Source organism: Panthera tigris, chromosome E1 (genome assembly GCF_018350195.1).
Source record: "Panthera tigris isolate Pti1 chromosome E1, P.tigris_Pti1_mat1.1, whole genome shotgun sequence".
Lineage (NCBI taxonomy): Eukaryota > Metazoa > Chordata > Mammalia > Carnivora > Felidae > Panthera > Panthera tigris.
The window spans coordinates 14332533-14357845 of NC_056673.1; the positions used below are offsets into that span (position 1 = coordinate 14332533).

The following is a 25313-nucleotide window of genomic DNA, read 5'->3' on the forward strand; positions in this document are numbered from 1 at the left end:
ATAGACACTGGCCCTTTAAACGGAAGGCTGGCGGCGCGGGGTGTCCATGTGGAGCTGCTCCATGCCGTGTTGTCCTGCCCGCCCATTGGCCCGCGGCCCGGTGACGTCGCCTAATAGGATGCGAACGCACTGCGGGGGGAGGAACGGAGACAAAACGCGGAACCGGATCGCCACTCCGCTCCCTCCGGCTGTTCTCTGGCAGAGTCCCGCCGTCAGCTCCGCCCACGGGCGGATCCCGGGGGAATTGCGACAGCCGGGTGGTTGCAGGAATTAGGTCACGTGTGGGTAGGGAGCGGAGACCCTGGGGTCAGGCCAGTCTGTACCATCCTAAGGTTTCCCTGACCTGGAATATCCTTATTTGAGCTAACTTATGTCTTAAATTCTCCACCCTTCCTTTCCTCCAGCAGGACAAATTTCGTTGTGAAAGACCGCAACACGCAGCCCTTGCTCAACTTGTGGCTTGCCATCGGGGCGGGGCGAGGCGAGAAAGCGGAAATGCAGGGCGCGAACGAGGCTGGAGATTCTCCCACCCCCACCCCGGCCACGTGTGCGCGCGCCGTCTGTAGTGGGCGGGGCCAGCTCGCTCGGGACCCCGCCCCTCCCTTCCTGAGACGCCGCGGCCCTGCGGGCGGGGGCTCCGGTCCGGGCTTTGGCTGCGGCCCCGGTGTAGTAGCGGGGGCGGCGGCCGGGGGCAGCGCGGCTCCTTCCCTTGTTGTGTGTGTCGGTGCCTCCTCGCCATCTTGTTGCAAAGCCTTTTCTTGTCGGCGGGACTCCCGGGGGCCGCGGGGCGGGAGGCATCTGAAGGGAAGAAGAGAGGGAGGGGAAGGAGGGAGGCAGTGCTGCCTTTTGTTTTTTTGCATCAAAATTTTTAAAATTTGCAAATTATATTTTGCAAATATTTTGGGAAACATTAATTTTTGTCTCCGTGCTCTCCCGTTCTTCCCTGCGGAGTGCGCTGCGCCGCCCAGCCCTGTCGCCCCCCGGAGGTGATCCCTCCCACCTGCCTGCCCGCCAGCCTGACCTGTGCCCGGCTCGCGGGCCGCAGTCTCGGCCCCGGCGCGCCCCCGGCAGCTCTCGGCGCGATGAGCATAGAGACGCTACTGGAGGCGGCCCGCTTCCTGGAATGGCAAGCGCAGCAACAACAGAGAGCACGTGGTGAGCGGCCGGGTTGGGCCCCTGGGGCACCGGGGAAGGGGAGACGAGCGACCCTGGTCTCCGAGCCCACGCGAAACCGCGGACACGACCCCCTCCCGAGCGGCCCGCGAAGCCGGGCAGCGCAAGGTTCGCACAAGAGCCGCCGCCTGGAGAGGAGTGTTGGGGGCAGTAAAATTAATTAATGAATACATTAACATTCAGTGAGGGACCCGGCTCCTGTGGGCGCCACCTCAGCTGCCTGCCACCCGGTGTGCACCTTTCGTGGGGGCTTCTTTCGCGTGGGCCAGGGGCGCCCTCGGTAGAGCTGAGGATGTGTGAGCCGATGGGGGGTGGGGTGCAGAATGGTGTTGCGTGGGGGTGGCAGACCCGCGTGTGCGTGCGTGTGTGCAGAGGGGATTGTGATGTGAGCCTCGAGGAGAGCGGATGAACGGACGTGTACACGGGCGAGTGTATAGTGCACACGAGTGGGCGTGTGTGTAACGGAGTGGGGGGTGGGAATTACTCTACGCCGAGCGGCTCCCCGGCTTCCCTGGCCCTGTGGGAAGGGTGCGGGGGGCGCTCCCGGACGATCTACGCGCCGCTTGGGGCGGAGGCGGCCTTTGCAGAATGAAATGACATCGCGTGTCTTATGATCCTGGCCAGCCCCGCCTGACCCCGCCTCCCAGAGCTGGGCTGGGTCGCGCTTCAGGGATTTGGGTGAGAGCCGGGCTGATTGGGTGTCTGCGAAAAGGCCTGCAGGTCGCTGGGGGCAGTCCCCGGGCCCCCCTTGCTGCGCCCCACTTTAGCCGGTGTGGAATGTGGCGTGTCTGCGCGTTCCAAACCCGCTCTCGGCTGGAATGTTGCGTGTGCCTGCGTTCCAAGCCCGTTGGTTACACCGGGTGGTGACGTGGACAGGCCCCGCCTCCGACCACGTGCACGGGGGACACTCCCGCTGGGGACGGAGCGGCCCGGCCCCTCCCGGCTGCCTCGCGCTGGGCCGGGGGCGGGGCCTGGGCGGGGCTGGCGAGTGGCCTTGCGCCGGGTTGGGCCCTGGCTCCGGCCGCCGGGCACCTCCCCGGGAGAGCCTGTGCGCTGGAAGGAGGAGCCGCCGAGCTCACCTGTCCATTCTCGCCCTAACCTCCTGTTTTTGATCCTGGGGCAAGGGAAACCCTCAGACTTGCGAGGCGACAGGACATTTAGAGCTCACATATTCCCACTGACGTTTGGGGGAACGTTCTTACCAGGACCTCCTGACAATACCCCTGGCCACATTGTGGAGTGAACCAGGCTTGAGAAGGGGCAAACTTTGACGTTCCCTCGACAGGAGAGGAAGATTTCAGATGCTTTCCGTCCCACCCGCCCTGTCGGTGGTCCCAGGCTTCAGGGTCAGGAATAGGGGTTGGAGGTAAAACACCTCCGTTTTCCGGACCATTGCGAGGGCCTCGGACCCGGATCGGTGTGTGTGCAGTATCCGGAGACTCCTGTCCCCTCCACCTCCCCTCCCCAACCCTTCTGCCGAGTTGGTTGTGGTAGAGAGAGTGCTTCGCCCTCCTTTCCTTTCTCTCTGCCTATTGTTGCTTCAATGATGAGTCATGCAGGAGGTAGTAGTGTGTGTTGTGTGCGCGCGCGCCCTGCAGCTAGCTTGTGCCGCGGCAGCGGCGGAGGGGGTGGGGTGGGGGGAGCAGCAGCGGGCCAGGGGCGGGGGAGCAGCGGGTCCGCCCGCCCAACCCGGCCGACAGGCCTCTCAAGGTCAGGAGCCACTCGAGATATGTGAGACTGACATGCTTGGATTTTGCGGAATTGATGGGCCAGGACATCAGCCCACGTGCCCCTCCCCCTTGTTTTCGGGGTCCTGAGCAGGGCCAGGCCCTGACAGTACTGGTGGTGGTTGAGAATGTCCTGCTTTCGGGCCCAGCGACGGGGCGTGGAGGGGAGGGCAGCGTGCACAAGAATTGGAGAGACTTGAGTCACCTGCTGCCACCATCAACACAGTGCAATTCAGGAGTGCCTATTGTGTCCTTGCCGCGCATCAGGCACTGTGCTGGAGGTGAACAGGGTTGACCCTGCTGTTGCCCCAAAGGAACACTCACATCACCTTCGTTTTACCTTCAGGCTGATTGGCCTTCTGGGGAAGGGGAGAAGACCCTGTGCCCTCTTCTCTTCCACCCTTTCCCAAATAATAAGGCCAGAGCTGGCTGTAAGAAGGACAGTGATGAGAGAGAGAGAGACAGCGCGGGGGCGCGCGCGCACGCGAGAGAGCGCCCCTCCCCCACGTGGTGAGACCTGAGGGCAGGGAGCTGAGTAGAGGCCTAGTTTAACTGACCAGTCACAGGTCCTTCTTGGCGTGGCAGGAGGTCTTAGGGGATGGATGGTGCAAAGCCAGATCTACTCCAAAAGCTCACATACCGATGGCTAGACCTGGCCGCAGCGGTTAATCTCAAATTCATATTTTTTTCCTCCTCCTTGAGGTTCTGTCCTCTGACTTGGGGTGGGAAAAATGGGAGAAAAGGGGTGGTGTGTGGACCTGCTTTCCTGGGTATGTACCTGATGAGCAGCTCTGAACAGGGATCCTATTGTCCATGCCCTGGTTCAATCTCAAGGGTGGGTTTCCTGACCTAGACCAGCCAGATTGCTCACGTGAGGATGTGTGTGCGCATGTGTGTGAGAGGAAAGAGAGGCCATCCTGGTGGTCAGGTGGGGGGGGGCATCTGGTCATTTACAGCATTCATGGAGGTGGCTCAAATGGGAGCCTCTTCTACCTGACCTACTTACACCCTGGGAGGGGGGGGGGCGCTGCCTTATGTATTTAGCTCCCTATTAGCATGAAGAAGGGGAGGACTTCTCCTGAACAATGGGGGCTACCTAGTGTAGATTCCTCAGGCCCCAGCGCTGAGCCTGCTGTGGCCCCTGAATCACCCCAGAACGGTCAGGCTAACTTCCCTGGGGCCAGCCTCTGGGCAGAGCCCAGGGAGGGTGTCAGAGTGCGTGCGTGTTTGGGAGTGCTGCATAGGTGCATTATTTTAAAGAGTCTAAACCTGTGTTGTTCTTGAGGGAGGCCCTTGAGTGACTACCACTTTGCTGTCCCCACTGGGTTTCCCCCTCCCCAGGGCATAGGAGGAGGGTTGCTGCTGGTGGGGAGGAGGCAGGAAGCTTTGGTGGGCTGGATCTGGCTTGGGACACCCCCTCTTCTTTGCCACCAGTCAAGATTTCTCATGCCAATCCAGGTGTGATAGAGCTTGGCCATTTACCTGGGTCCTTCCTGGTACCTGCCTCGCTCTGGAAGAGAGAGTAGGTGAGAAGGAGGTTGCCATCTCCTGGATCAGCTGTGTGGAGTTACTTTAAAATATGGGAATGAGGTTTACTTTCAGGCTGGGTTCCTAGGACACCTGTCCTTGGGGCTTGGGGTCCCCTCTGTCCCACTGCTAATGGGAGAATGGAACATCGACCCCCACACCTGTGAAAGTTTGGGTCCTGGCTCAAAGGAATGAAGGTGGGCTGTGTTGGGCCCTGACCTCCAGGGCCTTGCCTTGGGGATGGGTGGGGGCTGGACTGGGTAGGTGGTAGGTGGAACTCTTTGCCAGTGTAGTCTCTGGGAAGCTGGAGAGCAGAGAGCTGGCTTTCCCCAGAGCTGTAATATAAGCCAGGGCCTTTGGAAAGGCCTGGGAGACCAATGCCTCCCCTCATTGGAGCAGGCCCACACCGGCCTGGCAGCTCCCCTTCCAGAAGGGCAGGGGAGATACGGAAGAGGCCCCGTGCTGCTGGGAAACCGCCGAGTGCTTCCCCTCTCACAACACTCTCTACTTCCTCCTTCGCCTCTTCTCCCCTGCGGGAGGGAGGGGCCTGGAGCAGGCCTGGCTCACACTCAAATTGTTGGTTGGCCAAAGGGCCCTGAGGCCTCGGGTTTTCTGGGGCCCTGAGCCCCAAAGGCCAGTGTGGGGTTGATGCCCTCCTCCACAAGGGGCTCTTAGCCAACCTTGTCCTCCCCTCCCCCAACCCCACCCACCGTGGGGTGGTGTGTTTGGGGCGTGTCTGCCCGCTACTGCTGTCAGCTCAGTCAGTCAGCAGTGTGACCAATCCGGGATGGGCAGGAGGGCTGGTGGACCAGCCTGCTCCCTGGCCTGGGGGCTACAGCTGCCCCCCGGAGATCCTGCCCAGCCCTGTAGCCAGGGAACCTGAATGGTGGGGCCCAGAGAGCATGGGGCTGGGTGGAGATGGAGAGGTGCTTCTGGATCAGGAAAGGTGTTCTCAGCCAGCTCCTGAGCAGGCCTCACCTGGCAGCAGGTCTTTCAGCAAAGATGCTGAACTGACCGGTGCGAGGCTGCCCTTCTTTCCCGCCTGCCTCTTTGGTTCCTGGTTGTCCCGCTGGTGGTGGGGACAAGAGGGATGTGGGAACGATGAGTTCTAGCACCACAAAGGGCAGAGAAGGACCGAATTTGTTTTGTGTGGTCTCTGAGGAAATCAGACACTGGGACCTGGCCTGGGAGTCCTGGGCCTGATTTCCTCATGTGTGAACTGAAGGTGATGTCCCTGCCCTGCCTGTGGTGTGGACTCTTGTGAGGATCCACAGGTGTGTGTGTGTGTACAGACACCTAGTGAGCAGATGCTGACACAGCAAGTATAGGTATACGCCGGGTGTCTGGATTCCTGGCTGGGTGTAGTTTCAGTAATACCTGTGACTTGCTGTGTGGTCCTCAACAAATCACTTTGCCTCTCTGAGCTAATTTATTTCATCTGTGAAGTGGAGGTGCCGCCTGCCCTCTGGAAAGTACTTGGTAAATACTTTCGAAGGCCTTCCCCAGAAGCTATGATCCGCCTACCTCCCGCCCCCCCATTCTTGTCTGGTAGCCTGTGAGGTCTTTGCTGACTGGCCTCTGCCCACCTTATCTATCACCCCATTCCCCTCAGCCTTGTTCCTGAACCTTCCTGCTCATCACCAGCCTAACCTCTGAACTTTCAGGTTGCCAGGCCTCCAGCATCCTCTCTGACAGCCCCTGCTCTGTCTTTCCACAGCCCCTCTCCTCTCTCAGCCTGGGTTGTTATCCTCTGTAACTTGTCCTTGCCCTCAGTGCCTCTAGGCCTTGAGCTCCCCAACGCAGAGACTAGGTCTGTTTTAATTGTTCGCCGCTGTGTCCCCAGCACTTAACCCCAGTGCCTGTCTGGGTGTGGATGGGGATTTGTGGTGTCTCAGGCTGAGCGGGGGTGTCACTGAGCACTAACTGGGACAGGGTCAGAGGATGTGTTATGGTTGGAAGACTTCAGAAGCTGGGACCCAGGACTGCTGGCCCACTGAGAAAACCCCTTGTGTTCTCTCTGCATAGAGGAGCAGGAGCGGCTTCGCTTGGAGCGGGAGAGGGAGCAGGAGCAGAAGAAGGCCAGCAGCCTGGCCAGGCTGGCCCATGCCCTGCCCGTGGAGGAGCCCCGCATTGAAGCACCACCCCTACCTCTGTCCCCTCCGGCACCCCCGCCAGCACCCCCACCCCCACTTGCCACCCCCACCCCACTGACTGTCATTCCTATTCCAGTAGTGACCAACTCTCCTCAACCTCTGCCCCCACCCCCACCACTGCCTCCTGCAGCCCAGCCTCTGCCCCTGGCGCCCCGCCAGCCAGCCCTGGTTAGCACCCCTGGACTCAGCATTAAGGAGGCTGCCCCCCTGCCCACCAGGCCACAGGTGCCCACCCCTGCTCCCCTGCTGCCGGACTCCAAGACCACCCTTCCGCCCACTGGCAGCCCTAAGCCTCTGCAGCCCCTCCCCACCCCTATCCTGACCATAGCACCACACCCTGGAGTCCAGCCCCAGCTGGCCCCCCAGCAGCCACCCCCACCCACTCTTGGGACCCTGAAGTTGGCACCAGCGGAAGAAGTCAAATCCAGCGAACAGAAGAAGAGGCCTGGGGGGTGAGTGAGGTGTGGCAGAGTCTGGGCTGGTGGGGTGGAGAACTGCCCGAATCCTGGGCTGTGTGTGGAAGAGAAAGTACCCCCCCCCCCCCCACTCCTGAGCCAGTCCTTCAAAGCCATGTCCTACCTCCCTATCTGAGAAGCACGGTATTTTATTTGGACAGTTTGCACTGTGCCTGTGCCTATCCCCACCCTGGGAGTGGGGAATGGCCATTGCCCTCTGTTTTCTCAGGCTTCTGTGTCCTCTGACCCCCTCAAGGATGGGCCGATGGCATTTCCAGGCCTTTGGACAGAGTATTGGATTGGGGAACTCTTGGGTGAGGGCTGGGGTCAACTGGCTATTTCTCTGAGCCCCAGGAGACCTTATATCTCCTCTTAGGTGGAAGGGGCAGGATGGAGGGTTAATGGGTTGTGAATTACGAGCATACGTGTGCCCTCCAGGGAGTATAAGCACATCTGAACAGGGTGAACATCTCCCATTGCTGCTTTTTGTACAGAGAATATGGGGGGCAAGACGCCTGTGACATTTGGGGAGTGGGGGCAGGGGGCGGGAAGGCCACCTAATTGGGCCCTCCTCCCTAAGCCTCCTGTCTGTCTGGGTTTCAGGATCGGAACCAGAGAAGTCCACAACAAATTGGAGAAGAACAGGTGTGTGTGCGTGCGTGTGTGTCTCTGGGCTCGACCTGCCCGCTCCGGGGACAGGTCCCACCCTTGTTCTCCTGGGGCCTTCCCTCCCCGCCCTGGCCCCCGGCCCCCCAGGCGCTGGCTAACTGGCGCCTCTCCCTCTCCCCAGGAGGGCCCATCTGAAAGAATGCTTTGAGACCCTGAAGCGCAACATCCCCAACGTGGACGACAAGAAGACGTCGAATCTGAGTGTGCTGCGGACGGCGCTGCGGTACATCCAGGTACGGGGGAGGGAAGCGCGGCGGAGAGGACGGCGGGCGGCGGCCTCTGCGCCAGCTTCCTCCTCATTCCCTCCCGCCCTCTTCCCCTCGCCGCGGCCCCGCCCCGCCCTCGCTCCCTCTCCCGCTCCCCCGCCCGCCTCCACGCGGGCGCTGAGCACATGGCCCGGCTGACGTCAGCGGGGCTCCCCGCCCGCGAGGGGGCGGGAGGACGGGCGCGCGTGCGCGGGGGAGGGCGGCCGCGGCGTTCCCTTCTCCGCCCCCCCCCCCTTTTCCCGTTCGGCCGCCCCGCGGAGCCCCGCCATCTGCGCCGCCTCCGCAGCTCGGTTTTCGGACCCGGTGCCCGGGCCCGCGTTACAGCCTGGCGCTCTTAGTGCCCCCGCGGGTGAGAAGGGCGTGGAGCCGCCCCGGCGCCTCCAGCCCGCCCGCAGTGCCTGGGCGGGAACCCGGATTTGGCCCGAGAATCTGTCGCTCGTGATGGGGTGGGGAGTCCCCTGGGCGTGGCTCCTTGCACGCGGCGGCGCGCCGGTGAGGCCCCACCCCGTTTTACCCCCAAAGGGTTAAGAGCCTTCTAGTGAGCGCATTGAGGTGCCACGACTCAATTTTGGGGGTTAGTCCTGGAGGCTGTGGAAATGTCTAAGTAACCAGTCCTCGGGTCGCCGAACCTTCAAAAATTAGGCTCTCCTCATGCCTGGGATTTTAAAAACCCCTTTTCAAGGGGCCCTCCTGTCTGTGTGGACCTCCCCTCTTTGGACATTGGCTTCCCTCTGCAGTACGGGGTGGGGGGCGCCCGCCAGATAAGACAGTTGCCATGACGGCCCCGTGTTTCGGTTTCCTTGGAAACCGGCCGAGGGTTCCGCGTGCCGGAAAGGAGGCTGTGGGGGTGGGGCGCGCGGCCACGCTCGGCTGCCGCGGAGACGGAGTCCGAATGGAGCCGTTGGGGAGTGGGAGGGACTTAGGGCTCCCTGCCTGGCGGGGGCGGGGGCAGCTTGCGGTCCCCCTATCGGCGCGCTTCGACAGCTGGGGGGTCGGGCAGCATTAAGGTTCCTGTGGGAAGGGTAGCAAAGAGGATCTGACCGAGCTTTGAGCCGGGGCCGGGCGCCACCCCTCCCCCGGCCAGTACTGCGGGGTCACAGCCCTGAGGTAACCGGAGCCTGACTTGTTCAGGGGGCGGAGGCGCTGCTCCCTCCCAAGCTCCCGCGAACGCGCGCCCTTCCGCCCGCCCTGCGGGTGAGGGGGAGGGGCTGGCGCGCCTCCAGGCCGCTTCCCGGCACCCTGGAGGGGAGGGGTCGGGCTCGAAGATTGGTGGAAACGGGGTGGGGGCGGGGCTTCCGTGCTCCGAGGGGAGGGTGCAGCCGGCAGGGAGTGACGCTGCAAGGCCAGGTCCGCGTGGGTGCGCGCGTGCTCTGGGAGGGGCGGGGCCTCGCTGTTGGCCTGACTGGCTTAGAAAGAGGAGAGGCCCAAGGGGGTGGGCTTCGGAGGGTCTCCAGGAGGCCTACTTCTGACATATTTTTGCAGAACTTGGGCTTGAGAATGTTCCCGGTCCTTCAGTCATAGGCAATTATGTGTCCTGGAAGCAAATCCTTGTCCACATGCTGTGACGTTTTCTATGACTCTCAGTTTCTTTTGTACTGCCATTTTGCTAAATGGGAAGAAATAGTAGCATCTTCATCATAGGAATGTTCAGATTGGTCCTCTATAAACACCAACTTAATAATTCTTGAGAAGTAGAAAGAATAGGATGGCACATTCCACTTTATAGACGCATACTTAGGAAAGCCTTGCTTGCAATGATATCTGGATTTGAAAATAAATCAGAAATAGAGACTTGGTAGAACCAGCAGACATGAGCCTGGGCTGAGGAGGCAGCGAGGTGTGAGGTGTACCCAGGCTGTTCATAAGAGAAATTTGTCCTGGGGCTGGTAATGGAAGCAGAAACAAAAGTTACAAGGCTATCTCAATCCTCAATCTCATTCATTTGTTTATTCACTCAGGTACTTTGGACAGCTCTGTGTCTGATTCTGAGGATGAAGCAGGGAGCAAAGAAATAAGCGTGGGTCTGTCTTCATAGGTTTGGTCTTGGTGGTAGATTATAAATACTGTGCCATGAGAATGTAATAGGGACAGGGATCAGAGGATCTGTTTTGAGGTGTGCCGGAGGTTGTTGCTGAGGAAGGGGCATCTGAACTGAGACCTGAAGGTTCCAGGGTGACCTGGGCAAAGCAGAGGGCAGAAAGCCCAGCTCAGGCTGAAATGTCTCCAGCAAGAGGGAGCAGGATTCAGTTTTGGAACTTAAAGGTGGCCGTGGGGGTTACCACGTGGAGAGTAGAGATGGGCCAGGGGCTGGGGTGGGGGTGGGGGGGGGCAGCAGGGCACTAGATAGGAGTCAAAATGGAATAGTAGAGAGACCAATAAGGTGTGTAGACTGAAAGCATTGGTTGTTTGCGGAGGTGGGAAGGCTGTAGCTCCCAGCCAGACTCAGAGTGGCGTGGAAGATTTTAAGAAAGCCACAGTGAGGTGGACAAAAACAGGAAGAGGAATAGGCAGGTACCAAACTATGCATCCAAGCAGTTTTAGGAAATGTGTTTAAAATGAAGCAATGTGGACAAAAGCTGGACCCTGGAGAAACTTTCCGGGGGCCTCTAGGCCTGTGGATAACTGAGCTGGGTAAGAAAAAGAGGTTTTGGCCTCTGAGTTTCTCCCTAAGTCAGAAATCTACTCTTCCTGCTGGTAGGTAGAGTTCAGGACACCACTTCCAGCCCCCAGCAGCCAGGTTCAAGTGAGAGCTGACTCACCACAGGCCCCATCATTGATATGGCCTCATCTGATGTCATGTCCAGCACTGGCCTCTCAGGGTAGAGCCAGGTGAGAAGCCAGGTGTGTGTGTGTGTGTGTGTGTGTGTGTGTGTGTGTGTGTGTGTATGTAAGGGAGGGATCTTTCTGGGAGAAATATAGAGGGAAACAGGTTAAATCTCAAAACCAGGATAGAGAAGGTTGTGTGTGGCCTGGGACTGCTAGCAGAATTGTAAAACTACCAGGTTTCAGGCCAGAACATTGCATGGTTGTGTCTGGGTTATGTGTTGGCAGGTACTAATGGTTTGAGGCATTTCTTACTGGTGAGGTCAGAAACACAGGAGTTTGGGGCTGCACGAGGAAGCGTAGGGAAATTGGGCCTAGTTTCGTGGGCAAACTTGAAGACATTGCCATGCCCAAGAGGGACAAGTGAACAGTCAGGAAGGCTGCTATAAAACTGCTTGTAGAAATAGAGTCAGGGGAAACTTATGTCTAATGTGACTGTGATTCTGTGATAAAGCAGAGAGACAGGATAGAGGTGGGAACCAACATGCTCACATCCTCACAGATCCTTCCCCTGGAGCTAAGATGTGCATAATTCTGTCCTGGACACTGGTCGGGTCAGGGGATAAAGCTGATGATAAAACAGTTCTTGCCTTTACTCACAGCGTTGGACAAGGAACAGTGTGTATGGAGGTGGAAGGACAAAATACGAAGCTTTTAGGGATAATATGAGCTAGTGTCTGATTAAGTACTACCTGACAGTCTTATTAAATGCTCAAGAGTGTTGTGCGGTGCCAAGAAGGGCTCAAGGGCAAGAAGATGCACTGGTCAGGGCATGAGATGGGATGGGTGGTGGGAGTCAGATGTGGTCTTGGAGCACAAGCACATATGATGTAGAGGGATGAGAAGGGACCATCTGTGTGTGAGACCGGGTTCAGAGAGGAAAACTAAGACAAGCTGGATAGTTTGGTGTAGGAAGAGTCGGTGGGTTCTGTACCTGGCCGTAACCGGCCAGCCTTAGAAGCCAGGAGCTCAGGAATAGGTCAGGTTAAGAGACTCAGGATGCAACAGGGCATAAGTGTCCATGTTTGGTGGACCCAGCACTCATGACATGTCTGGGCCAAAGAGAAACTGGCAACAGGGAGGTCTCCAAGACTTAGAGGAGTCAGTTTTAATAAAGTGTCAGCTTCAGGAGGTCATGGAGGATAGGAGCTGAGGCATAGGACACAAGCTGGCCTTTTGGGGATATAAAACACTTTTTTTTTTTTTTTTTATGAGAGAGAAAGTACATATGCCAAGTGGGGGAGAGAGGCGGAGGGAGAGAGGATGTTGAGCCAGCTCTGTGCTGAGCGGTCGATCCCACGACCCTGGATCCTGACCTGAGCTGACATTAAGAGTTGGACGCTCAACCGACTGAGCCACCCACATGCCCCTCGAGACACTTCTGATAGGGGAGCAGTGCCACAGTCTGGGAGGCATGGCATCCAGCACCAACATGAGGGGTGAACCTAAGAGGCTGTGGGCCTGGAGGAGTTGAGGCAGGGATGGCTCTGTGGACAAGGGAACTCCCTGTTGGTGTTCTTAGTGAGGTGGGTGGCATCGGCGCCATGGGGGCAGGAGCAATGTGGAACCTGTGGTGAAGGACAGAAGTGTCTCCAGTGGTGCTCCATGTCAGAGGTGCCATTGAGCCATTTCTCCTTGGTCAGTGCAGCTCAGCTACAGGTGTGGAAGGAGGGGCACGTTCCAGGGCTTAGGGATCGATCATTCAGCAGCCTGGGGAATCTGGAGGGCTGTGGGCAGGGTGAAAATGGAGAGTGTGGTTGAGAGGCAGCACAGGTAGGTGCCACGGAGAGTAGCCCAGGTGAGAGCAGAGGGCAGAGCCAACAGCTGCCGGGGATGAGATGGAGGCAGGTCAAGAAGAAATTCAGGGGGTTGGAGGCCATGCCACAAAGTCTGAGAGGCATCCTCAGGGACATTGAAGTTAAGACTAGTGAATGATGCTGTGGAGCAAAGGGCAGGATTGTTTGGGGTTCTTTGGGGAATGAGTTCCAAGGAGGGTAGCCTGTGGCATGGTGACTGACAGCATGGTATGAGTGGTGGCGGGGCCTTGAGCGTCATGGAGAAGTCTGTTACCCCTTCTGTCCTCTGCAGAATGGAGGCAAGTGGCTGCCAGGAGGGTGGATAGGGCCAGGGGCCATGAAGCCCCTCAGGACACAGTTGATGTGGGGGTGGGGGAAGGCCTTCATCCTAGAGTGGGGCTGGCCTGGATCTGTGCTTTTTTTCAATGGTGCCTGCTGGAGAGCCCACAGTCCCCAGGATGCAGGGCCTCACAGGACAAAGCCATGGACCAGCAGTGGGTGTGGTCCCCCGCGGCCCCATCACTGCAGACTGCCCCTGGGTGCTAAGTGACCTGGAGGCCAGGGTGGCAGTGGGAAGGGATTGCGGTACTGGGGACCCTGTGGCCTCTGCTCAGGGTATCCTTCGGTCTCTTGGCTGTTGTCCAGTCTCTGAAGAGGAAGGAGAAGGAATACGAGCATGAGATGGAGCGGCTGGCGCGGGAGAAGATCGCCACACAGCAGCGGCTGGCGGAGCTCAAGCATGAGCTGAGCCAGTGGATGGACGTGCTGGAGATCGACCGTGTGCTCCGGCAGACTGGCCAGCCGGAGGACGACCAGGCTTCCACCTCTACAGCCTCTGGTGAGCCCCACCTGCCCCTCCCTGGTCAGGCCCTTGCCCCCCAGCTCCATGCCCCCAGACCCCAGGGGCATCTACTACTCCAGCCTCTTGTTTCGCGAGCCTTTCTGACCTGTCCCTGTCCCCGTGTCCCCCCACAGAGGGTGAGGACAACATAGACGAGGATATGGAGGAGGATCAGGCCGGCCTGGGCCCACCTAAACTGAGCCATCGCCCCCACCCGGAGCTGCCGAAGCCACCGCCCAGCACCGCCCCCGCACCTCTGCCTCCCCATCCACACCCCCACTCCCAGCCTGTGGCCCTGTCTCCTGTCCACCTGCCTGGGCAGCAGCCGCCACCACAGCAGAAGACACCTCTGCCAGCCCCTCCTCCCCCACCGGCTGCCCCTGCCCAGACGCTGGTGCCCGCTCCAGCCCATCTGGTGGCTGCAGCTGGTGGAGGTTCCACGGTCATCGCCCACACGGCCACCACCCACGCCTCAGTCATCCAGACTGTGAACCACGTTCTACAGGGGCCGGGCGGCAAGCACATCGCCCACATTGCCCCCTCGGCCCCCAGCCCTGCTGTGCAGCTGGCACCTGCCACACCCCCCATTGGCCACATCACAGTGCACCCTGCCACCCTCAACCATGTGGCCCACCTCGGCTCCCAGCTGCCCCTGTATCCACAGCCCGTGGCAGTGAGCCAGCCCGTGGCGGTGAGCCACATTGCCCACACCCTCTCACACCAGCAAGTGAATGGCACAGCGGGGCTGGGACCCCCAGCCACTGTCATGGCAAAGCCAGCTGTGGGGGCTCAGGTGGTGCACCACCCCCAGCTGGTGGGCCAGACAGTGCTCAACCCCGTGACCATGGTCACCATGCCCTCCTTCCCGGTCAGCACACTCAAGCTGGCTTGAGGATGAGGCCACTCAGAGGCCCCCAGTGGGGGCAGGGAGGGGGACCTGTCCCCCACTCTCCCACCCACCAGCTCCACACATTCCAGCCAGGCCAAGGCCCGCCCCACCCACACCCACCCCCAGGCCTCCTAGGGGAAGGGGGTGCAGAGACTCTGAGCCAGGGGAGGGAGGGCCCCCCCCAGGGAGCTGGGCACAGGGCAGGGGGTTACCCCACTGCACTAGGACTTGATAAAGTGATGAGACACTCTGGTGAATGTGCCACTCGTCCGGCCTGGTGCCAGCTCCAGTGCCGTTCCCGCCTCCCCACCTTGTCCCCTGCAACCAGTGCGAAGTGGGTGTTGTGTTCTCCGGCTTCCCCGACCCTGCCTGCCTTCCTGTGCTGCTGCTGCTATTGCTGTCTGATGAGGTGGCTGAGTGCCGGGTCCTCTGTCCTGAGCCTCGGCCTTCTCTCCCCAGGCCTTTGGAGGGGATGGGGAGAGGGAGCAGAACTGAAGCAACTTGGCCCAGAAAGCTGGGTACCGTGGCGGGGGGGGCGCTCTGCTCTGAGTACACGCGACAGATCCTAAGAAGTGGCTGCTCTGCAGTCCCACCCACACAGGTGGGCACCAGCCTATGGTTCTCCAACCCAGCTGCGGTCACTGGCTCGTCACAGCAGAAGCTAGTTAAGAGGAGTCTCTATCAACAACTGAACCCGTGCTGTTGCTAAGCTCCCTGAGCGCCCCAATCCTTGCCACTGGGCTCCTGACCTCAGGAGGGTAGGCTGAAGGTGGGTGGGGACTGGGAAGGAAGGGCTTAGCGGTCCTGCCCCTCCCCGCCTCCTGCCGGCCTGGGTGTAGCTGGGGAGAGAGCTTCTCTGGACCCGTCAGTCCCCATCCCTGGTTCCCTGGCCTCTGCTCAGTGCTGTGCACTCCCGAGGGATGGGTGTGCCTGAGTGCCTCCTGCAGCCTCAGAAAAGTGGATTGTAGCTATCTGGTCTGGGTTCCAGGTGCCTGAAGCCACACTGCTGAGGAAGTTAAAAATCTAGGGCCTGGGCCCAACCAAGCTCCTTCCCTGCTGCTCTGGGGACCTGTAGAGAAGGGAGGAGGGCTGCTACTCCTGCCCCAACTCCTGTGTCTCTGCCATCATCTCTCTCTTTCCCCCTGAACATCCACTTTTTCCCAGTGGGCTGTTCTGAGTGTATACTCGGTGGAGGCTGCTGCGTGCCACAACTTTCCTCTGAGGAAGGTCCTTGGTTGGTCCTAGGGCAGGGCTGAGCTTGGGGTGGGGAGTCAGGGGGCCTGTGTGTGTGTGTGTGAGGGGGGGGCATGCTTCTTTCCCTGCCTCTGCCTCGGCAGACCGCTTTGGCTTCTCTTTTTATGTGGGTATTTATTACAAGTGGCCTTGTGTCAGACACACTCAGTTGTGCACTCGGCTCCCCACCTGGACACACGATGGCCTTTCAGTGTGGGGAGAGGAAGCCAGTGTCCCTAGGTGTGAAGTTTGCTTTGACAGGCTGGGGGCAGGAGGAGTGGCCTGCAATATTCTGAGGAGGCTGGCAAAGGTCTTGAACAGGTTTGGACACCTAAGAACCCCCTTTCAGTTCCTTCCTGGTCCTGGAGACTTCCCAGGGGACTGCTCTCCTTTGTCTCTCCTGGGGTGGGGAAAGGGAGGCCTGTGGACACCCTAGAGGCCTCTAAGAGGGAGCCCCACACCCACCCCAGCACAGCACTCCCACCTCACAAGCTCGCCTTCCTGCCCCTGCAGCCACCACCTGCCACCCTGGTTCTTGGGGAAACCAGTTTCCACTCTTCCTTGAGTGATTACAACCGAAAGAGCAGAGGGAGCCCGATCAGCCTGGCGCCCAGGGAACAGAGAAACGTTGGGGAACCTGCCCTCCCTCTCAAGCTCTGTTCACCTCCCTGCATCCTGAGGCCATTCCAGAAAGTGTGTCAACCAGTGGCCTCTCGGGCCTGCACAGATACCTCATCCGCCTGTTCACCGCCCCTGCCCCTCCCCACCCCTAGCAGTGGGGGCCTTCGAATCTAGTGCCGAATGACTATGTCCAGATTGGTGACGATGGGTGTTGTTGCTGTTGTTTTTGTTGTTTGTGAACGCTGTGATGCCGTGTGCCCGAGAGGGCAGCCGCCGCCCAGCCCTTCCTTGGGCATCTCCCCTCTGAGAGCTGTCAGGACCATATCTGTCCTCACCCTGTGGGACCGCCTGCCCCTCCCTAGCCCTTCCAGCCTGGGGGACGCGTGCGTGTGCGCACACATACACACACACATACACACACACACACCTTACCTCTCATGCGTGTTTTACTTTTTGATGTTAAGAGTGGTTCACTGGCTGGGAGCCTTTACCTCGGGGAGAGGGGGAGGTTGGTTCCTTGGGGGGCCAAAGAAGGGCAGGGAGTGCCTGGAGGGGAATTAGGGGTCACCATACCCCTGCTCTCCAGGAACAGCTTCTCCCCCATCCCAGGGTTCCATCCCCATCCCCTAAAGAGGTGGCCCTTGTTTACAGTGAGGACTCGGTCACTGTGTCTCCGTTTCCTGAAATATAAACCGTAGCGACCCCAGACTGTAGAGATTTTTATGTGTTTGGATACATCTGCTGTGTGGGAAAAAAAAAAAAAAACAAAAACAAAAACCCTACAAAAACCCTAATTTTGTACATATTGTATTTTTACTATTGAACTGTATTCTAGTGGCTGTTCATGCTCCAAGACTTTAGGTATTGAGACATGAATACTATCCATGTAATAAGCACTTGCCTGGAATAAAATATAAAACTGAAATAAACCTGCACTGAAACCAGAGATGGGGCTGTCAGGCTGCAGCATCTGGGTCACTTTGTTGCAACAGGAGGCAGAGCCTTTTAGGGAAAGTCCTCTTGCAAGCATCGGGGTTCTTAACCCTGTGGACATTTGAGGGGCACGGGTCCTCGAGCAGCTTCGGTGCTGGTCAGTTTTAGAAGATTTGAGACCTTCCAGTTCTGATGCCAGTGTTCGATCCTAAACAGGCTCTGAGGACTGCAATTCTGGTCTTCCTTATACTTTTGCAATACTTCATACTTCCTCAAAACCATTTTTACAAACACTATCTTGTTTCATCTCTTAACAGTATGGCGGAGTAAACGAGCCAAGAACTAGCCCTGTTCTGGCAGATAAGGAAACAGGTTCGAGGTGGCTTGGTATGGCCACACAGCTAGCCTGCAGTCCAATCTGTCAACTCCATGCAGAATTCCCCAACATGTGCCACCCTGCCCTGGGCCTGCTGTAGAGTTGTGAATCCTGAACTTGATAAAGTTCCAGTAGGAGAGGTGGAGGAGAACCGCCTCGAGACCTGTGCGCAGAAGGGTGAGAGGCTTCCTTAGAGGGCAATGCACTTCTGAAGTTGTAGTTAGGACGGGTCATCTGGGGAATCCATAAGGGAAAGGAACAAAAAGAGGAAGAAGTTTGAAGGTCAGGACTCAAAGAACCATGTTCTAAGATGGGCCCGGAAGACCCTTGTCCCTATAACGACATCTGTCCCAGTTTAGGGGAAACCAGCCCTTTGGCAGGCTGTCTCAGGAGGAAGTGGGGAGGTAAGGAAGAGGCCTAACTATAGACCAGGCAGGCTGCCTTGTCGAATGCCCCGGTGACACGTTCCCCACTCCCAGCCCCAGCCAGAGGAATGGACTCCACTTCTCTTCCTGGGGTGGGCTATCCTTAGGGAAGGAAGTGGTCACCAATGTCTTGGGTCCCATTCTCTTGAAGAAGCACCAGCCTCAATAAAAGCCAGGCCCAGTGTCCCTCTGTCCTACAATCCTGCCAGCCCTTTCACTTGCGAGATGCTGGCTCCCCCTGCTGGTAGCTCCAGGAAGAGCTGAGTCCCCTGACCTTAGGGAAGGCTTAGGGTTAGGACTATTTCCTACCTGCCTATTCAGTGTCAGACACTGTCAAACACTGGGGACAAAGATGCAGACTCTGCCCCTGGTAGTGATGACCCAGTATCATCTCAGGGATATCAATATCTTAAAAAAAAAAGTATTAATGAAAGAGAGAGGGTGTGAGGAGGGGAGGGGTGGGGAGAGAGGGACACAGAATCTGAAGCAGGCTCCAGGCTCTGAACTGTCAGCATAGAGCCCGATGTGGGGCTCAAACTCACGAGCCTCGAGATCATGACCTGAGCTAAAGTAGGATGCTTAACCGACTTGAGCGCCCCGGGCTAGCACTGTATATTAAGGGTAGGCAGAAATTCCCCCAGCTCAGCTGGAGCCTGCAAGAGGGGGCCTGTGATCAGAGTAACAGAAAACAAAAATCCCGATTTAGGAATCCAGGTGCTTCCATTCAGCAGCTCTGTGTGAGAGGAAGACTTCAGGGGTTGGAGGGTTCCCTGAGGTGGGGTTCCTACTCGCGCTTCTTGCTCTTACTCTGCACGTGGCATTGCCCTCCGTGGACCCATCACTTTGGCTGCTGGCCTCTGGTCCTAGAAGCCGAGCCAGGAGGATGGGGAGTGCCCACACTTCTGGGTGGAGAGGAAGGTGGGAGTATGTAAAGGAACCAGACCACTCCCAGGCTAGTTTATATGGAGTCTTGGTGAAGTCACAGCACCGGGAATTCAGACTGCTCCAGGCAACAGTGGGGGAAGTGTTGCCTTGAGGGGTTTATAAGGTTCCCTGGACCCAGATTTCCCTGTGCCAACTAGTTTCCTTGCCTTGGCAGCTCTGAGTTGATAACAGGCCCTGATGCCAGAAAGTCTGTGTCCTCTAGACCAGAGCACATGCTGATGGCCGGAGCCCTCTCCCAGGAGCCGTTGATGATGGGGGCAGTGGTCATCTAGGGTGGGGGAAGACAGGTGGGAACCTACTATTCCAGTGGGGCCCTCAGCAGGTTTGATCCCTCCTGACACTTTCCTCATGCTCCATCCTGGAGCAGGCATCGCAGAGTGCTCCGTGGCCAGGAGCCAGGGCCAGAGGGGCTGGGTCCTTCCCCACCAGCTGGAGGGGCCGGGAAGCTCCTGCAGACTCCAATTCAAGCTCCAACTCATCATTATAGCTGGTCAAGAGGGCAGGAAGGCTGGGGAAGGGGTGGGACAGGGACCTATACTCATCCAGAGGCTGGTCAAGTCATTGGTTGGTCTGAGATAGGAACACTGGCTCTGGGGTGAAGTCGCCCCACTGAGTATTCGGGGTCTAGCTATCCCCTGCTCCTGACCAGCCCACAGCTGAGGTCCCTCTCTCCTGGAAACTTTGGTTCTCTTTTTTTCACCGTCCTTGCCTTGTGGGGCTGGCCCTCTGTACAGTTCAGTTGTGGAGCTTCCAGAATTTGCCAGTACACAAAGTCACTTACTGTCCAGTGAGTGTCCACTGCCCACTCAGCAGCCCCCAGAGCCACAAGGATTGCCAAATGCTGTGTTTATTGGTCTGTTAACAACATTGAAGAGTATAGTTTCTGAACCAAAAAACATATACACTCTGCTTCTCACAAAACCAGAGTCACTAAGGCAGGCACACAATGGCCACCATGCTTGGTGGAGGCTGAGGATTCACAGACAAGGGTAGGCAATGGGGCAGCTGGCCCTCAGACAGGCCATGCAGTGCCCAGGACAGGGGTGGGTTGAGGAGACTGCAGGATGCCCAAGGGCCGCTGGGCCCTTTTCATGTTTCTCAAAGGCAGGGAGTCTCCAGACCTAAGTGACTGCTGGACAGGCCCCTGTGGCAGAATGGCCCCAGGGCAGAGCCTTAGCCTTATGTGTTTGGGGAGGGGGGGGGCAAGTAGGGATGACAGAGCAAGCAGTGTGCTTAGGCCTGGGATCAGGAGCTGGGCCCTTCCCGACATCTCTATGAGTGAGGCTCCTCCAGGGGGCTTCGGGTCTCCAGGCTTCTTGGCATCCTGAGGAGCATGGGGCAGGCAGGGCTGGCCTTGCTCCTCACCAGGGACAAACAGGGATGACCCAGGCATCCTCCCCTCCCCACCCCCCCACCAGACTGAGGGACCCAGTGGGTGCCTGAGACAGGCGATGGGCTGTCCCAAAGCTCTGGGGCCTGTCCCTGAGAGGAGGCTATCACAGGATTTCCTCCCTAAAGAATCACCCTGGGATTCCTCTCAAGGGCAATGATCCCACTGCATTTCCAGGTCATCCAGTGGGCAAAAGTGTCATTTTTCAGGGGGGCATCTAATGCATAAAGCAAGAACTAGGTGGTGAGAGTGAAACTGTACAGGTACACGCAGGTGCCCTGTATGGGCTGGGGAGCGCACGGGGTCACCCCAGGTGGCCAAAGGCAGTGGCAGTGCTGCTGAGGTGGGCTTCTCCCACTGGGCCCGCATCTTCTGACTGCCTCAAGGTCTCCTACACCCAGAACACATGCCCGAACCGGCAGCTGTTCCGGCTGCCCCCACTGGGGCTGCGGTGGGCATATGCACTATGCCTGCAAGAGGACTCGAAGAAGAGATACAGCACAGAGTCCCTTTGCCCACATGACCCATGCCAGGTGGGGCCAGGCAACTACGGCCCGGCCCGTTATATCTATACGGCCCCAGGCTGACCTAGGAGAGGCCAGGAGGAGCAGTCCGGGCTGAGGCTGCAGGTGACAGTGGGGCTATTCCCAGGTGTTTGAGAGGGGAGCAGAGTAGGTGTCCCCCAGGGGAGCCACTCCCTGAGGCCAACCTCTCCCATCCCATCCCTGGCCTGAGGGCATCCAGGCCCCTGACTTGCCCTGCAGGGCCAGCACTGCCCAGAGTCCGATCCCAGGCTCACAAACGCTTTGTTAGGAACACGGGTGGGCAGGCAGGGTTGGCCGGGGCTCGGGCAGTCTCAGCTGCACTGCCCTGCGCCTCTGCCCGCGGAGGCCGGGGGCCCGGAGCCCAGGCTCCAGTCAGCTGCCGCTTCCTGGCCACAGCCCTCACTTGTTCTCTATGAGCATCTGCACCTTGTGGACGAGGTCCCGGGCAATCTGCAGGATCTCCTGGGCATCGTGATGCTCAGCCCGTTCTGGGGGAGACAGAACTGTGGGGATGCTGGGGCAGGGGCAGTAGTCTGCGAGGAGCCCTGTGGTGGCCCACCCTGCTGTTTCCACCTGCTGGACTCGGGACATTTGCCTACGGGGAAGGGACTGGAGATTTCTGAGAGCCCCTCCAACCCTTCCTGGGCCAGAAGTGGAGCCCCCCAAACCCCTGCAGGGGGCAGCCGGGATGGCTGGAGCGGCTCCTACCATTGAAGAACTTGATGATGTCGGTGAAGTCCATGTTGTTGTCCCGGATAATCTCACGGTAGGCCTCTACCAGGGCCAGGGCGATGAACAGGACAAAGTGCTCTGATGAGATGTGCCGGGCCGCCCAGATCACCTCCCACACGGCAAACACGTCCTCGTACAGCAGCTCTGGGGATAGATAGGGGCTAAGGCTGAGCCTGGCTCCCCATGGGCCTCTAGGTAGAGCCAAATGCAGAGACAGAGCTCCAGGGGCCTAGGTCCTGGGGTTCTCCCCGTTCCACAGAGCCCTGTCCAAGCAGAGGGTTCCAAGCCCCAGGTCGAGACCCTGCCCTTCTCCTTGGTGATTCCCGCACACTGGCCTTGGGCAGCCTTCACACCTGTGCTCTTGTCAGCTGCTCTTTATAAGCCTTGCTGCTTGAGAAGATTTGGTTTGAAAACAGTCCCCAAAACCACTGGCTTAGGGTGACTGCTGGCGGCACTTTGGAATCACGTAAGGAGCTTCTAAAATTGTGGATGCCCAGGCAGCCACGCTTCATTAAGTCTGAGGCTGGGTGAGCGCGTGACGCTGGCATGTCTAAAAGGCTCCCCAGGTGGTTCCAAAGTGCAATTAGGGTTAGGAACCACTGACTTTGGGGGAGAAGGATCTCCCACTGCCTTGACCCTAGTCCCACCATCAACCCATCTCTTACCTCTCTTAAAATCCAGGAGGAACCAGCGGTAACAGAAGTAAAAGTGGGTGTAGTCTCCATTCTGATGCATCAGCTCAAACAGCTCTGAGTCCAGGATCTTGCAGAAGTAGAGAAAAGGAGGCCAACTGAGCTGACGCTGCCTCTCCCAGCCTCCCCTGCCCACTGTGCGGGCTGCTGGCATCGCTCCCGAGACCCTCCGGTCTCCTTGGGTGGAGGCTGCCCTCTGCTGCCCCATCCATCTCTCTGGGAGTTGCTCTCTTTGCAATTATACCATTTTCTGGGTGTTTGATTCACTGTCACCTGTACTACTCACCAACACTTTCACGGGCACAGAATTCCCATACTGATATCCCCCTCAATTTGCAGCACTGAAAACAATGATTTTTCAAGTGATAGAAATTAAGCTTATACATAAAGGACATTTCTGGAATGCTCCCTGGCCTCCCTGTGGATTATGGACGAGCCTGGAGGTGCCTGGTCACGAGCCCACAGGCAGCTGCACACCTCACCTGGATGAGGGAGCGCATGTTGGCAAAGTGGGTGTCCATGGCGCCCCCGTTGGGGAAGTTCTGGCTCATCCTCTTCATGAGGTGGCTGAAACAGCTGTAGGCCAGCTGATCTGAGGGGAGATGGGAGTGAGGCCGGCAAGGCAGCAGACCCCAATGCCTCATCTCACACGAGGTGTCCTGTGGTCCGGACGACAGGGTTGGCCTACATTCCCACCCTTCCAGAACTAGTGGTCTTCTTTTCCTTTCTCCAGCTGATGTCAGCCCAATCCCAATACCATTCTGGGAATACTCTCAACCCCCACCCCTGGCCCAGTCCCTCACCATCATCGAGGACGACCAGGAGAGGTGCCAGCAGGTCGCACATGCCCTGCACATAGCCCACGTCCAGGTGCTCCCACACGTAGCTGAAATGACGGGGAGAGAGCCACTGTGGTTGTGTGCCATCCTCTGCTCCCCGCAGGGACCCCTAGGGAGATGGTCCCTAGAGTGGCCTGCTACCCAGAAGTCAGCCTTTCCATGACCCTAAAGTTCAGGGAGTATAGTGGTAACCCACAGTCTCTGTCCTCAAGGAACCCAGGGGCTCAGGGAAAGACAATAAACGGCTTTCACCGCTCGGTTTGCTCAGGTGAGGGCAATCAGCTAGGCTTCCTGGAGAAGTATGGCCGAGGCTGAGATGTGAAAGACCTCTAAGAAAGAAGAGGGGTGGGGTGGGGGGCACAGCGGGGAAGTGTTCCAGACGGAGAGAGCTGAGTGTGCTTCAGTGCAGGGCAGAGGAGCAGGGCACCTGCCAGACCTAGCCTTTCACAGAGGAGGGTCCCTGCCTCCCTCCCTGAACCCTGCCCCACAGTGGCACCTGCACATGACGTCTCTGAGCCTCTCCAGGTTGGGGGGCGTGAAGTACCAGTAATTGCGGTCACATCGCTGCACATCCTTGTCTATGCGGTGCAGATTTAAGGCCATAGTATCCAGTAATTCTATCTGAAAGAGTGGGGGGCCCTCAGGAATGAGTTGGGGGCCAGAAGTGGTGCCTACATAAAGGGATGCAGCAACGCAGGAACCAAGAGACTCTGAAAACAGAGCCCCCAGGGATGCTGAGAGATGCGCTCAGCGCCCCCTGCAGGACAGTGAGGGTAGCCCCACCTTCCGCCCACCAGCCCGTCCCCGCGCCTCAGGGATGTCAGGAGAGCCTCTGGGGCTGACTGAGAACACTCCCTGGGGAATGTCCACATACAGTGTAGGCAGCAGCGCACACGGCCGCAAGCTCCTCCCCTGCCTCCAGCTCGCGAGCCCGCGAGGCCTTCTCCTGGCTGGGATCTTGGGGCTCGGAGAAAACACGGGCTGCCAGGACCGGCCCGTCGGAGCCTTCCTCCCCACCGCCATCGTCCTCCTCCTCGAAGCCCATGCTCTGCCCCTCGTCTATGCTCGACTGGATGCCCGAGGCCACGGAGTAATTGCGAGAGGATGGCAGTCCCGAGTCTGGAGAGTCAAACTCCACTGACTGCTGCTGTTCCACCATGGTGGTGCCGGGGGGCCCTGCTCCCGGCTCCTGCTCAGGCTCGGGTCTGGGATCTTCAGTGCCTGGGGGCTTTGGGGGCTCCAGGTCATCCACCGAGAGAAATACCTGGTAGGGGTGAAGAGATGGTGGGGCTCACACCTATACTCCAGCACCTTCCCTCAGCGCACTGTTTCCTTCCTGGGGTCCGAACAAGAGGGATGGAGAACTCTACAACTCCATGGCCTCCACACTGCCTCACGCACCACCCCCAGGTTGCCAAGCCTCCCCTCTGACCCACACAACCAGGGGGAGAGCAATCAGGCTCCGGGCAAACACGGACACACCATCTTTTAGCCCCATCCAGTCCCCCTCCTCAGGCCTCTCTCTGGGGCCTGAGAAAAAGTGTGAAGCACTGCAGGACTGCCTGTGGCTGCTGCAGGGAAGGGGAACTAGAAGCTTAGACACCTGATGGCGGATGTGAGTTACATGTAACTCTACTAACGCCTGAAGACGTGAGGCTGCCTCCAGTTAAGAGAGCTTGGTACTAATGAAGGCTGGCACTAGACTTGGTGGGGCTGCTAGGGCAGCCTGGTGGGCAGCAGGCTGGAGGTGTTAGGAAAACAAGTTCTTCCTTATTTTCCACTGACTCTTTGGCAGAACAAGACAGGAAACTTCTCTAGCAAGTGCCTAATCAGTTATACTAGTTTCACACACACGCTCAGGAGGGGACAAATGGCAAGGTAACCTGTTCTACTGATTAGAAACAGTCCACCTCTGTGGACAAGTCCCAGAGAGAATCAAAGAGACATATACAGATTTTCTTTTTCTATTTGGGCTATGTAGGGAAAGGGATACTAAAAGGAGTTTTCACTTTGGCAAGAAGCATGAAATGTTGGGTTAGAATCAGGCAAGGCCATGATTCTAAGGCGACACAGAGCCTCAGATTAGTGCCAGCAAAGGAAAGCTACTGCTGTTCATGTGCTAAGCATCTGGGGCACTGGTTCAGACTCAGGACTGTACAAAACCCAAAGCCAGAGAGAAAGAGAATATGCTCACAAATAGGGGAGTAAGAACAAAGCACATGGAAAGGAGCACAAAGTTATATTTCTCCAGCTTCAGTTTTCT

The 25313-nt window shown here is 58.3% G+C and overlaps 2 protein-coding genes across 14 annotated transcripts in view; one reads left to right on the plus strand and one right to left on the minus strand.

The window, feature by feature from the left end:
• The first annotated feature begins 668 nt into the window (after window positions 1-668).
• MNT (MAX network transcriptional repressor) lies at window positions 669-17119 on the plus strand. Its single transcript, XM_042965437.1, has 6 exons — window positions 669-1155; window positions 6453-7032; window positions 7639-7680; window positions 7826-7937; window positions 13235-13427; window positions 13565-17119. Exons 1-6 carry the CDS (start codon window positions 1083-1085, stop codon window positions 14320-14322), a joined length of 1758 nt encoding a protein of 585 aa, XP_042821371.1. The 5' UTR covers window positions 669-1082; the 3' UTR covers window positions 14323-17119.
• Window positions 17116-25313, minus strand: part of SGSM2 (small G protein signaling modulator 2) — a 39339-nt gene continuing 31141 nt past the window's right edge. For 6 of the 13 annotated variants that reach the window (XM_042965422.1, XM_042965419.1, XM_042965423.1 and 3 more), the window contains 8 exons: window positions 23925-24314; window positions 23547-23671; window positions 23015-23097; window positions 22694-22803; window positions 22185-22281; window positions 21496-21663; window positions 21214-21290; window positions 19682-20176 (listed from right to left, as the gene is read on the minus strand). In XM_042965422.1, the coding sequence (XP_042821356.1) occupies window positions 19865-20176; window positions 21214-21290; window positions 21496-21663; window positions 22185-22281; window positions 22694-22803; window positions 23015-23097; window positions 23547-23671; window positions 23925-24314 (1362 nt within the window). In that variant the 3' untranslated portion in view covers window positions 19682-19864. Of the gene's footprint in view, window positions 17717-18216; window positions 18316-19681; window positions 20177-21031; window positions 21291-21495; window positions 21664-22184; window positions 22282-22693; window positions 22804-23014; window positions 23098-23546; window positions 23672-23924; window positions 24315-25313 lie in introns of those variants that run through there. The other 7 variants (XM_042965429.1, XM_042965431.1, XM_042965428.1 and 4 more) reach the window with 6 other exon arrangements.

Bases quoted from the DNA above. Each gene is read 5' to 3' on its own strand.
- MNT (XM_042965437.1), top strand. From the start codon at position 1,083: ATGAGCATAGAGACGCTACTGGAGGCGGCCCGCTTCCTGGAATGGCAA. The intron at 1,156-6,452 runs GTGAGCGGCCGG...CTCTCTGCATAG, and splicing joins GCAACAACAGAGAGCACGTG to AGGAGCAGGAGCGGCTTCGC. The intron at 7,681-7,825 runs GTGTGTGTGCGT...CCCTCTCCCCAG, and splicing joins AACAAATTGGAGAAGAACAG to GAGGGCCCATCTGAAAGAAT.